Genomic DNA, 12068 nt, shown 5'->3' with positions numbered 1-12068 from the left:
ATATATATATATTAAAGATTAAAGAAAAAATCCTTGAATTACAATTGTGTTTTTCAAAGTCTAAATATGAAATATATGTATTCATATATTTCTATATTTCTATATTTGATATGTATATACATATATATATATATATATATATATATATATTTAAGATTTGTATAAATTGATTATTGACTGCCAATGAGGTGGGAACCTTCCTTCGCGGGCAAAGGGAGCTGGTGGCGGGACGGTTTTCAGCGATGCACACTGAGTGAACTTTCACCCGTCTAGTTGGTTTATTGTTTTGACGTAACAGGTTCTAAAAGTGACTCGACAAAAAGAACAAGTTAAAACTATTATTAATATTGAGGATTTACTCAAACGAGTCCATGCGGTGGAAACAATGAGCTTGTCGACCGGACCCCGGCGTTGCTGTTGACAAAGATGCTTTCTACTCTACAAGCTAACGCTAGCTGTGGAAACAACATGACGACGATGATGATGAGGAGGAGGATGATGATGATGATGAGGAGGAGGAGCGGTGTTTGAGAGCGACTGGCCAGCCATCGGATCGCGCCGATTTCCTGCTTGTCTAGCACACATTTTGAGGATTAACCTGTCTTTGTGTCTGCGTCGCTTTCCAAACGGAACCGCTTGTGTCCAGCGTCCACCTGCACGTTGGGTTTGAAGAGGGAGCTAAGCTAGCCGTGCATCTCTTCACACCAGTTCGCGAGCCAGAGTTGGGCTTGTGTGCGAGTGAGAAAGAGACTTTTTAACAATATAACTTCATGCCAGTTCATCAATTCCAGTCAAACCCCCTTTGCAGTGTTGGACATCTCTTTATTTTCGATGGGCGAGGAAAAGCCGGACACGCTTGACTTTGTGAAGGATTTCCAGGAGTATCTGAACCAGCAGACTCAGCATGTCAACATGATATCAGGCTCCGTGAGCGGCATCAAGGAGGAGGACGAGCTGCCGCCAGGTGACGATGTGTAGCTCACTGATTGCCACAGTAATGTGGCGTCATGTCAGCTCTTTTTAGGAAGCAATGGAACACGTGTTTGTTTGTTTTTAATCCCGAGTGTCTTTTTGGCTGCAATGGCTGGACCGGTGTCCTCGTGTTGTATTTTATATATTGTTGTTGTGATCGTTGTTTTATGGACCCATGAGTCTGGAATAAAGATATATATATATATATTTAGGCATCTGGATGTGGTGCAATTTGAGTCATCAGGGCATGGCCAGTCCCCACATTGCATGTGTTGTCAGTGATAAATCTTTTTGATAAATCTGTTTTGTTTTAATAACCATTTGAGCACCACCGTCCGGTTTCTATTGCATAATGTCACTTGGATGCAGTTCAACACAAATGTGACTGAAGTGTCGGGCTACATGTATTTGTAATCCACGAGAATGACACCTGTTACTGAGACTGATAAATCTCTCCTTCAACAGTTAAGTATAATCCTAGTTTGTTTCGTGTGTGATTTCATATCCTAAATGTCCTGCTTGTGTTCCTGTATGCAGACTGCAGTCACAATGGACTGGATCACCCCTCAGCGGACATGTCCCTGGAGGACAGCTCGGGGATCCTGGTGGATGGTTTTGAGAGGACCTATGACGGCAAGCTCAAGTGCCGCTACTGCAACTACGCGACCAGAGGCACGGCGAGGCTCGTCGAGCACATCCGAATTCACACGGGTAAGCGTCGACGGTTCATCGCCACCGAATGACACTCGACGCGTTTTTTGTGTTAATCGGCTTGTTTTACCTCCGTTCCGCAGGGGAGAAACCTCATCGTTGCCACCTCTGCCCGTTCGCCTCGGCCTACGAGCGCCACCTCGAGGCCCACATGCGGTCCCACACGGGCGAGAAGCCGTACAAGTGCGAGCTGTGCTCCTTCCGCTGCAGCGACCGCAGCAACTTGTCGCACCACCGCCGCCGGCGCCACAAACTCCTGCCGATGAAAGGCGCTCGCTCGCTTTCCCACAAGAAGATGCTGAGTGTTTTGCAGAAGAAGGCCAGCTCGCTGGGCTACGGCCGTCGGCTCCTCGTCAACTTCAGCCCCCCGTCCGTGGCGGCGCATAAGGCTGAAAATGTGAACGACTTCTCGCACGAGCTGCCCCACTTGCGCCAGGAGCCCTACGATCATCAGGGTCACGCGGTGGAGGACGGGCACGCCGCGAGTCAGAACCACCGCCACCACGATCTGATTATGGACAACCCGCTGAACCAGCTGTCCACCCTGGCGGGCCAGTTGGCCAGCCTCCCTTCTGAGTCCCAGGACCAGACTCGGCCTCCGATGTCCCCAGGAGCAGAGTCCGTCGTGGACGAGAAGCCCTTCTTCCTCCAGCAGCCCCACCCTGCCGCGGCTCCCGTGGCCGCCAGCGCAGTCCACGCCGCCGCGGTCCACGCCGCCGCCTCCTCTTCCCCGATCGCCCCCGAGTCCCGCGCTCCTCCCCACAGCGACTGCAGCCCCGGCGGGGAACCCTGCAGCGAGCACAGCGGGCGCACCAGCACCCCAAGCATCTTCAACAGCCAGCCCAGTACACCGGCGCCGGGCCTGCCCGTCCCGCTCCAGGACCCCCACACGCCGCACCACTGCCAGCACTGTGACATCTACTTCCCCGACAACATCCTCTACACCATCCACATGGGCTGCCACGGCTACGAGAACCCATTCCAGTGCAACATCTGCGGCCACAAGTGCAAGAGCAAGTACGACTTCGCCTGCCACTTTGCCCGCGGGCAGCACAAGTAATCGACGAGTAAGCTTTATATAACATGCTTTAAAATAACTTTTTATCGGACAGTTTTTTTTGTTGATAATTCCATAGTACTTGTATTTATTGGTCTTTTACCTGGCCTTGATGTAGCCTCGCCGTTGAAAGTTGTAAAACGTCAACATTCAGATGGTTTCATTTCGTATAATTTAAAAGTGACCATTTAAGTGTATTGTAAAGAAATGGTCAGTGTTTTCCACAGGTTGAGAATGTATTTGTCGTGTCAGAAATCAACACTTGGCTAACTGACAAAAATAACTTTCATTATAACCTTCTAGGTACATTTGTACCTTTTTTGTTGTTGTTGTGTAAAAGCGAATAAACTAAATACATTCTCAACCGCCCTAGCGCTATAGCTAAATATCGCTCTGATGAAACTGTTGCAGGAGTGGACCTGTTGGCCTCGAGGGATCTTCCTTTTAGCCGTGATGAAATTACTTCAGTGCTTGGTGCATTTACTACTATTCTTTGCAGCGCCTGACATCGTCACTTTCTTGTCTGTCTAACATAGAATGGACTGTTACTTTGAATATTAATAGATTTTATTACAATAACCTCTTCTTGCTGTGTTGAATAGGCCCAGAACCTTAGAAAAAGAGTTTGGCCATTGGAGTTTTCAATGGTAGCCGTTATTTTTTTGCCAAAATTATACTACATAAATGCTGCAAAGACACTTTGGAATCTAAAACATGTGGATGTCGACTCCCTGGCCGAGCGTTGTGTCGGTGGTTTTAGGTCAGACGGTTAAGCTGTCAAACTAGATTTAGTAGAAGTTGGGTTGTTCCTTCACTCAGTGCCCTTCCTTGACCAGCATCATGGTAACTTCACGTGTTCGGTGGAAAGGGTTTTGCCGATCCTTTTAACACCCATCATGTCACATTCTGGTGTTTTGATATTGTACGAAGTCACTTTTGAGATCCAGTATCTGCGTGTTTAGGACGGAATCATCGAGTCGTGTGTCTCGCGTGAACACGTGTTCAGAATTGCCACGTAGCACCGGGGATGCCACGCGTTTGCCTTTGTGATAATAACACATACCGAGAGTCCCCGGTCGTCACATGTATCCCCGTGCTCTTCTGGATATTTACTGAGTATTGTATTCCGAGTTGTCGGATAGAAGTTAAGTGTAAAAAAAAAAAGCAAACTCATGTCGCAGTAACACTGCTACTTTAGCAATATTGTTCTTTGTCTTTGGTACTGTTGTTTGTTGCTTAGCAACAATGGATGGAGAACGTTGTTACGGTTTTTTGGACCATCTCCTTGTTGCCATGCTTACCAGTAACGAGCATTCGGTAATGACTGCCTTATGTTCTCTCTGTGTGTCGTAGGTTCATAGGTAGTAATGTTGAAGCCTGATGGCAATCACTCTCCCGCTCCTCTGGGATGGATTAATCTTACTAATTTATAAGTAAAGTGTTTTCTAACTGAGTTGCATTCTGTCTTTTTTTTTTTCACCATCTTCATTGTATTCAACAACAAGAAATTCATATTAGAAAATGAAATACACCAACGCACATTGTCTTTTGATGATGCTTTTAATCAGGTGTTGTGATCAATTGGAAATAAATGGTGAGTATAATTCATTGTCACAACAAACATAACGATTAATTGAAGATTTGAAGCCAGATTGCAGAATCAAGTTACGCCGTATTCTCCTGCTGCGTCTCTTCCTTCTTTTCAGGGCCTGGCAAGGAGAAATTGGGAAATGTGTTTTATTTCAATGTTTCCTTGAGATTCCAACGATTTTTGTTTTGCTCACCTGAGATGTTTCCTGAACTGACCTTTGAGTTGGATTGGACCCAGGACCAGAGTGTGGCTGTCGTGTTCTGACCCCAGGTCTCTGGCTGCTCGTTTGTTGCAGCCCCGGCGACACCGGGAGTTGTAGTCGTAGGTTTGGCATAGCAGGACCTTGCACTGGATGTACACCGACTCCGTGGCTCGCAGGAACTGGAACGCCTTGAATGTGAAGCGGGCGTAGGTACGAGTGCCGGTGACGTAGCTCTGGTAGGTTTTGTCCACAGAGCAGCTGAAATTAAGCGGAGACGGTGTTTCTGGACAATTCTAGTAGTACGTGAATGTTTTTGGCAATGCAACAAAATAGTCAGATCCCTAGGAACATCAACCCTACATGTACAACTATTTAAAGTGCCACATTCCAAAGTACTACTACACATTGATGTACTAATATTGTATCAAAGTAGTCATTCTGGAGAGAAAAAATCCTTTTATAAATGTTACGTTGTCGATTGAATATAATGATGCATAAGTATATTTTTGATGTAGCTAATTTTAACTACTTAGTCCACGTGAGTGTCTGGCCTCCAAAGAGTCCCCAGATAGATGTGAGGGGTCGTGACTTAATTAGTGGAAAGTGTCACAGGTCAATCTACAGCTGGCACTAGTTACTGTATAGCACAGGTGTCAAACACAAGGCCCGCGGGCCGAATCCAGCCCGCCATGTCATTTTATGTGGCCCCTGACGACATGATCACCTTTTCTTCAAGAAATGTTTTTAAAAAATTAAAAATCCTGTGCTTAGATTTGGAATCTTTCAAATGAAATGGATTTATGTTATAATATTAGGGACATTTTCTGATGTACAATATTTCTACACTCGAATAAACACTAATCAAATGCAAAGAGAGTTACACAACAATATGTTCGGGAGTATTTTATACAGCGTGTCAGTTGCAACCCTTTGAGGGCGGCCATGAGGCTGATGTGGCCCACGCTAAAAATTAGTTTGAGACCCCTGCAGTGTGGAGTGACTGGTGACTATAGCTGTAAAGCAGATGTAGTGGAGTAAAAAGTAAAAATGTTCCATCTAAAATGTCGTGGAGTGCCTAAAGTAGCAGACTCCCATCTCACCCGTTGCGGACCAGGTAGTACGGTCTGCTCTGGAAATCATTGGGCGATGGCGAGGTCACACAGGTGTCAAGAAAGAGGACCATGGAGCTGACGCCGCTGCTCAGGTCCACCTGAACATACAGGTTCTGGTTGAGAACCACCTCGTATGGGACTTGAGTCACCTGTGAGTGTAAAAGCAAAGCGTCAGCATGTGAGTCTTGACATCGGGGATTTACTGGACAAACACCCGAAAAACACCTTGGAGTAGAAATTGCTGGACGTGAAGAAATCCATGCTGGTGTTGAATCTGCCTGTGCCTGTGATGCTGCTGTTGTCATGGTGACGGACAATGTACATTATCTGGGCCACCGAGTCCTGGTCCATCCGACAGCCCACGCTCAGCTTAAAGTGAGACTGCCGTGTGATTTCTCCGTAGCTGGAGGTGGAGGCCCGGAGGGTGTTGGTGTACACAACTCTGCCATTCTCAAACTGTTCAGAGCAGAACATAATTGGAAGATGGTCACACTCTCTCTCTCATCGTGCATCACACACATGTGTATCAGAAAGCACTGAATGGCGTAAATGCTTTCCAGAAGGCGATGAGTCGTCTACCTTTTGAACGGTGCCGCAAGCGTTAAGGAGGAAGTTGAAGACCACCTGATATCTGGAAACCTGGGGTCTGCAGTACGGGTCGTTGAGGTACAGACTCTCGCCATCGTAGCCGAGAGAGTTCAGGTAAGCCCTCTGGATTACAATGGTCATGTTGTCTGAGGAACAGTCCACTTTACCTGACAAAGGACCAGGTTCACAAGATATGTGCATCAGCTTGAATTACTTTACAGCTAGAGGCAGAAGATGAAACAATATTGAAGTCTTTAGCCATGCCAGTGGTGGGGTTAGAGGTTTGGTTGGGCTTTTCCACCACTTGGTTCAAGACTGAAATATCATAAATAGACCCTCCCCATTTTAATATACCACAATTGTACCTGAGCTTGGCTGCAAAGAGCTTACGAAGTCAGCAATGAACCCTCGGCCAACCACAGAGCCATCAGTCCGGAAGAGCACGGTCAAGTAGTTGGAGGTGGAGGAGAAGGTACTCAGACTGTCGTTGCACACTTTCCCCAGGTACCGTGAGCTAACGGACGGCCCATCGTAGACTGCAATATAGTCACAGGCGCAGCAGTTCTCCAATCTGTTTAAAAATAATAATAATTTTAAAAATCCATACATTTTTGACTTCTAGAAGCAACATTTCAAAAGTAGTTCCAGTAAGTCTTTAATATAAATGTAGAGCCTAATTATCCACAAGTTAATAATGTTCTTGTGTATTATTCCTGTCATGGCATATTTATTTTTTATATTTGTAGGACACCAATCATCCCCAAAAGGCTGTTTATCGTTCACTCACTGCAGGTACGTGAACGACAGGAAGATTCTCTGGTCGTACGCAGCCCTGAGCTGCCAGACGCAGTAGGCGTTGTCGTTGTAGTGGTCGGGGTGGTTGGGGCTGGAGAAGGTACCGGAGCCGGACAGAGAGCCTCCGCAGGGGATGACTAAAGGTGGACCACATGACACGAGCGTTCAAAAGTTTGAGGTCATCCAGACAATTTTGTGTCTTCCATGAAAACTCACTTTTATTTATCAAATGAATTGAAAATTGAATCGAAAATATAGTCAAGACATTGACAAGGTTAGAAATAATGATTAATATTTGAAGTATTAATTTTGTTCTTCAAACTTCAAGCTCAAAGGAAGGCCAGTTGTATAGCTTATATCACCAGCATAACTGTTTTCAGCTGTGCTAACATAATTGCACAAGGGTTTTCTAATCAGATATTAGTCTTCTAAGGCGATTAGCAAACACAATGTACCATTAGAACACTGGAGTGATAGTTGATGGAAATGGGCCTCTATACACCTATGGAGATATTTCATTAGAAACCAGACGTTTCCACCTAGAATAGTCTTTACCACATTAACAATGTATAGAGTGTATTTTTGATTAATGTTATCTCTATTGAAAAAACAGTGCTTTTCTTTGAAAAATAAAGACATTTCTAAGTGACCCCAAACTTTTGAACGGTAGTGTATATCTGCAGCAGGCTCAAGGTACAGACTGAGGATCCTACCTGTGGCTGGCGTTGTGGCTTGGCATTGGGCTGTTTGGAGAGGGAAAAAAACACAACAACAGCAATAACATGGGCTTCAGCATTGATTTTTGGTGGCAACTGTGATGAAAGTGTACTGAGGTTTGAAGGAAGCGATACTTACAGTAGAAGTCATAGCAACAGTTGCCCTGGTATTGACAAGAGCTTGAGCAGGAGCAGCTTCCCATGTATCGGCCGCAGTTGTAGCGGCACGAGGGCCGAGCTGAGAGACATGGTAGAAGTACAGGAAGAAGACATTTCAGTCATCTCTCCTGAGAGCAGAATAATGGTGGCCTGATTTGTTCCCATATACTCGAGGTTGTTGAGAGATGGTCATACCGCCGGGTGTGGTATCTGCCGGACAGTAATCTAAGTGACAAAGAAAGGAGAATCAAATGATTACAATCCGAGTGAAACAATACAAAAGGCTTCTAGGAGAAACTGAAAGAAACTATTCTCCATAATGAAACAATTCTGCATCTGCCCCGTCTTTGATGGCTTGATGGCTTCACTTGTGACCATTACTTATTCATGGACAATTCTGCCTCCGAATATGTTTGGAGAGCACATTGTTTTTCTTCTAGCATACCCCAAATCAAAGCATACATTTCAGTGACCTGCCAAAAGACAAGGGAACAGAGGAATTGATTATGAAATAGACTCTTTAAATGTCTGGAAAGTAATAATTGTTTGTGATAATTCATTTATGAAGGTCTTGCTTGAGAAAAAGTTTTTATTTTTATTTCAGTGGGATGCAAAATGCTTTTCAGTAGAAGTTGTGTCCTCTGAGCTTTGATGAACATTATACTTACAGGAGTGGTCAGAACAGCAGTTTCCTTGGTATCGGCAATTGCTCGAGCAGGAGCAGCTTCCAAAGTTCCTCTCACAGTTGTTTCGACATGAGTGCGGAACTTAGAGAAGAGAGAGAAATTCAGTAATTGATAACTTCATTTTCTCTTTAGCATGCAGGTTGTTGAGAGTTCTTAATACCTGAGGTTGTTATCTCGGGTCTGCTCGTGGTGTACCCCCCGCAGGCAGCTACATGATGGAAAGAGAGAATAAAACAAAGGTTGCGATCTGTATTCTGCGACTGTAAACGAACATTGCATTCACGCCATGTGTGCATGAGCACTGAGGGATTTGACAGACTGACTCCGGCTGCAGAAGCTGTCAACGCGATGGGTTTGTTTGACTTGGCACTTACAGTAGTAGTCATGGCAACAGTTGCCATAGTATTGACAAGAGCTTGAGCAGGAGCAGCTTCCCATGTTCCCGCCGCAGTTGTAGCGGCACGAGGGCCGAGCTGAGAGGCACAGGTTGACGTTACAGTACACGGTACAAAGGACGTGTAGCAAGCGCTTCGAGGTGAAGTAGCTGTAGCTCGAAGGGTTTTTATACCTGTAGGTCCCACAGTAGGAGCTGAGCACTGATCTATATGATGGAGAGAGAAAAATAAAGTGTAATCCCTGTTTTACTGCATAATGAGTTCTAGCAAGTCTCGCTTTTGTTTTGCACTCTGAAACAAAGATGCATGACGTCACGTGTCATTCTCAGCACGGCACTGCTCTGTCGCTTCACAGACGGCTTGCTTCAGCGAGAGAGGGCTGCGGAGGTCGTTAACACTGTTAATTTGTTAGACTTGGCACTTACTGTAGTAGTCATGGCAACAGTTTCCTTGGTATCGGCAAGAGCTTGTGCAGGAGCAGCTTCCCAGGTCCCAGCCACAGTTGTACCGACATGAGCGCTGAGCTAAGAGACAACGTTTAGTTTCAAGCAAAATTACTTTAAATTATTATGTACGTCTTTCATTTCTGGAACTTTTGCAATCATAATGTTGGTATTCATAACTGGTTGGCTGTGAAATAGGCCGATTAGTATCCTAGATGTCATCCTGATGGGGATGCTGCATAATTTACAAAGATTCCTAAACATCTTTGTCATAATGAGTGTGACTTACCCACAACTTGATATTCAGCACGAAATCCTGAGAGGCTAACAGAACTATCACTCTTCAGCACTACGGTCAAAGAAGGACCGGTGGAGTGGGACATGGTACTGTTCGTGCCACACACTTTTTTTTTTACCAGAAGCCTGCTATTGATACTGGGGCCATCTAAGACAGTAATGGCATCAAAAGCACAGGATGGGTTCAACTCAATGCTGTGATAAGGGCGAAAGGAGAATAAATATTTGTTTTGTCAAATTCTTTAATTAGGTCTATATATGAATAAATAGAATACAAAATGTATTTTGTCATATTTTTTAGGTATTAAATAAGATTTTTTTAAATACATGTGGTTTTGAAATCATGCTCCGTATTTTGGGAAAAAGTAATTAACCTGCAGGAGAATCCGTAAAATTATCTGCGACTGTTGCATTCACCGATGGATGAAAAACAAAATCCAAAAGTGGGACGATCGAGAGATAGATAAACAGTTAAAGGCAAGCGTCAACACACTGTGGTTTGAAACGGATTGAAGCACACACGTCACCCAGGCCGTCCAGATAGAAACGAGGTAAGGCAAACAACATGGTGGACGTATGCATTACAATTAAAACAGAACCATAGTTGCGTCCTGCGTTTTAATTTAGTAGTTTTTGAACCTGGAAAAGTGGTTTGTGTTGGCTCCACAGTTGTTTGGTAGCGATCAGCACCTGATGTAATATGAGAGAAACAAACAAACAAACAGGACAAAAGGTCAGAGGGTTTAAATACCAGAGACCGTACGGGTAGCAACAGCAACAAAAAAAACATAATCCTAAAACAAAGAGGCAAACATAACAATAAGACAAGAGTGGACAATACCTCGCACTCCACCGATGGCCATCACACTGCAGAGAACCAAGAGAGTCCACATGACGAATTTGTTCACCTTCCAAGCTTGAGATGCTTTAGATGCTGAACATCGCAGCTTATATAGTCCGACACTTTAACGGAGGACCCATAACGTTTCTGTGGCAAACAATAGTGACAGTGATAAATTACTCATTTATTATTGTGCGTGAGAAAAACTACACTTGCTTATCTAATCATAAAGCGAACACAAAGATTGTTCACTTCAGGATGTGTTTTAGGGTATTTGCTCAAGACATGGTTGAACTTCACGGGGCTTTTTGGTAACTTGGACGATACGATTTCCCACGATGCTCTTACATGGCTAACTGACATGCTACAGTTATTTAATATTATCACCACGAGAACCCTGCTGCACTGGTCGCATTGTTTTTTTGCAATAATTGAACATTAAACATTTGTTTGAAATTGTATAATCTAATGCAGTCTCATGTATTTTAAACTCTGGAAAATGTGCAGGATCTTGAAACTCTCCTGTAAACATGCAGACCTATAATCAGTTGAATGAATATGTTTAATAATAGAAGTATAGCAGAAATACAGCTGAAGATTTACATACAGTGTTTCTTGAAATTCGTGAAGCTATTGTCGTAGTTAACAGCAGTCAAATTAAATTAAATTTGTTTACATTTTCGCCACATTCAGAGTGAAATACTTGGAAAAAAATTCTAATGATTAGCATGACCTCTGACCCCCTGACTTTTCATCTAGCGCCACTAGCAGATTGACTCGTGGCTTTTAATGGAAATGTCCACAACTTGTGGATATGTTGCCATGAAATGAAGACATCTATGCCTCCCTACATGTTAAAAGTAACATCACTTTGGTGATCCCCTGACCTTCCATCTCGGGCCATAGTTGGTCAAAGTTTTTCATTTGTCCAATACATTGATTGATGTCCAAATACAGTGGCGGCTGGTGGAATTTTCTATGGTCCCGCCATCCAAACAATTTCAGCAAACGTCCCAGTATGATTCAATGCAAAAAAAGGTATCAAAAACATATTTCTACTTTGTAGTTAAATATTTCACATTTATTTCAACACTGACATAATAAGGACATCTTATTTCTACAATTCAGTATATATATATATATGTATTTATATAAATATATTAGGGCTGGGCACGTTAACGCGTTAATCTTGCGTTAACGCAGCACTTAATTAACGCCGACAATTATTTTATCGCGCATTAACGCATTTTTTTTTTTTTTTTTTTTAAATAATTTTTTTAGACAAAAGACAATACATAGACATAACACCTAGAGGACTATAAACAATGCAGACGAAAAAACAATGGACATAACATCATAAAGTCAGAGTATTTGTGGGGGAAAAAGAATCTCAACAAATGACGGCAGGTATGAGACGCCCTCAAGACACACGTCACACGGAGAATACATGAGCTGGATGAAAAGGAGAGGACTGCAAAGCGACAGCTTCACAACGTGCTGTTG

General features: G+C 43.8%; 2 protein-coding genes across 2 annotated transcripts; one reads left to right on the top strand and one right to left on the bottom strand.

Moving 5' to 3' along the window:
- The first annotated feature begins 270 nt into the window (after positions 1 to 270).
- ikzf5 (IKAROS family zinc finger 5) lies at positions 271 to 4193 on the top strand. Its single transcript, XM_056436038.1, has 3 exons — positions 271 to 964; positions 1510 to 1683; positions 1767 to 4193. The coding sequence occupies exons 1-3, from the start codon at positions 832 to 834 to the stop codon at positions 2741 to 2743; spliced, it is 1284 nt and encodes a 427-aa protein (XP_056292013.1). The 5' UTR covers positions 271 to 831; the 3' UTR covers positions 2744 to 4193.
- An 88-nt stretch (positions 4194 to 4281) lies between these two features.
- Positions 4282 to 10671, bottom strand: LOC130207427 (deleted in malignant brain tumors 1 protein-like). The gene is made up of 17 exons (XM_056436037.1): positions 10566 to 10671; positions 10364 to 10414; positions 9410 to 9508; positions 9158 to 9190; positions 8964 to 9062; positions 8750 to 8797; positions 8572 to 8670; positions 8099 to 8128; positions 7884 to 7982; positions 7742 to 7771; positions 7021 to 7165; positions 6599 to 6804; positions 6225 to 6400; positions 5871 to 6101; positions 5634 to 5794; positions 4547 to 4791; positions 4282 to 4449 (listed from the first exon to the last, which is right to left on the bottom strand). Exons 1-17 carry the CDS (start codon positions 10615 to 10617, stop codon positions 4406 to 4408), a joined length of 1848 nt encoding a protein of 615 aa, XP_056292012.1. The 5' UTR covers positions 10618 to 10671; the 3' UTR covers positions 4282 to 4405.
- Positions 10672 to 12068: the final 1397 nt, after the last annotated feature.

Source organism: Pseudoliparis swirei, chromosome 17 (genome assembly GCF_029220125.1).
Source record: "Pseudoliparis swirei isolate HS2019 ecotype Mariana Trench chromosome 17, NWPU_hadal_v1, whole genome shotgun sequence".
Lineage (NCBI taxonomy): Eukaryota > Metazoa > Chordata > Actinopteri > Perciformes > Liparidae > Pseudoliparis > Pseudoliparis swirei.
The sequence above is the reverse complement of the archived record's forward strand: the minus strand, read 5'-3'. Positions and strand labels throughout refer to the sequence as shown.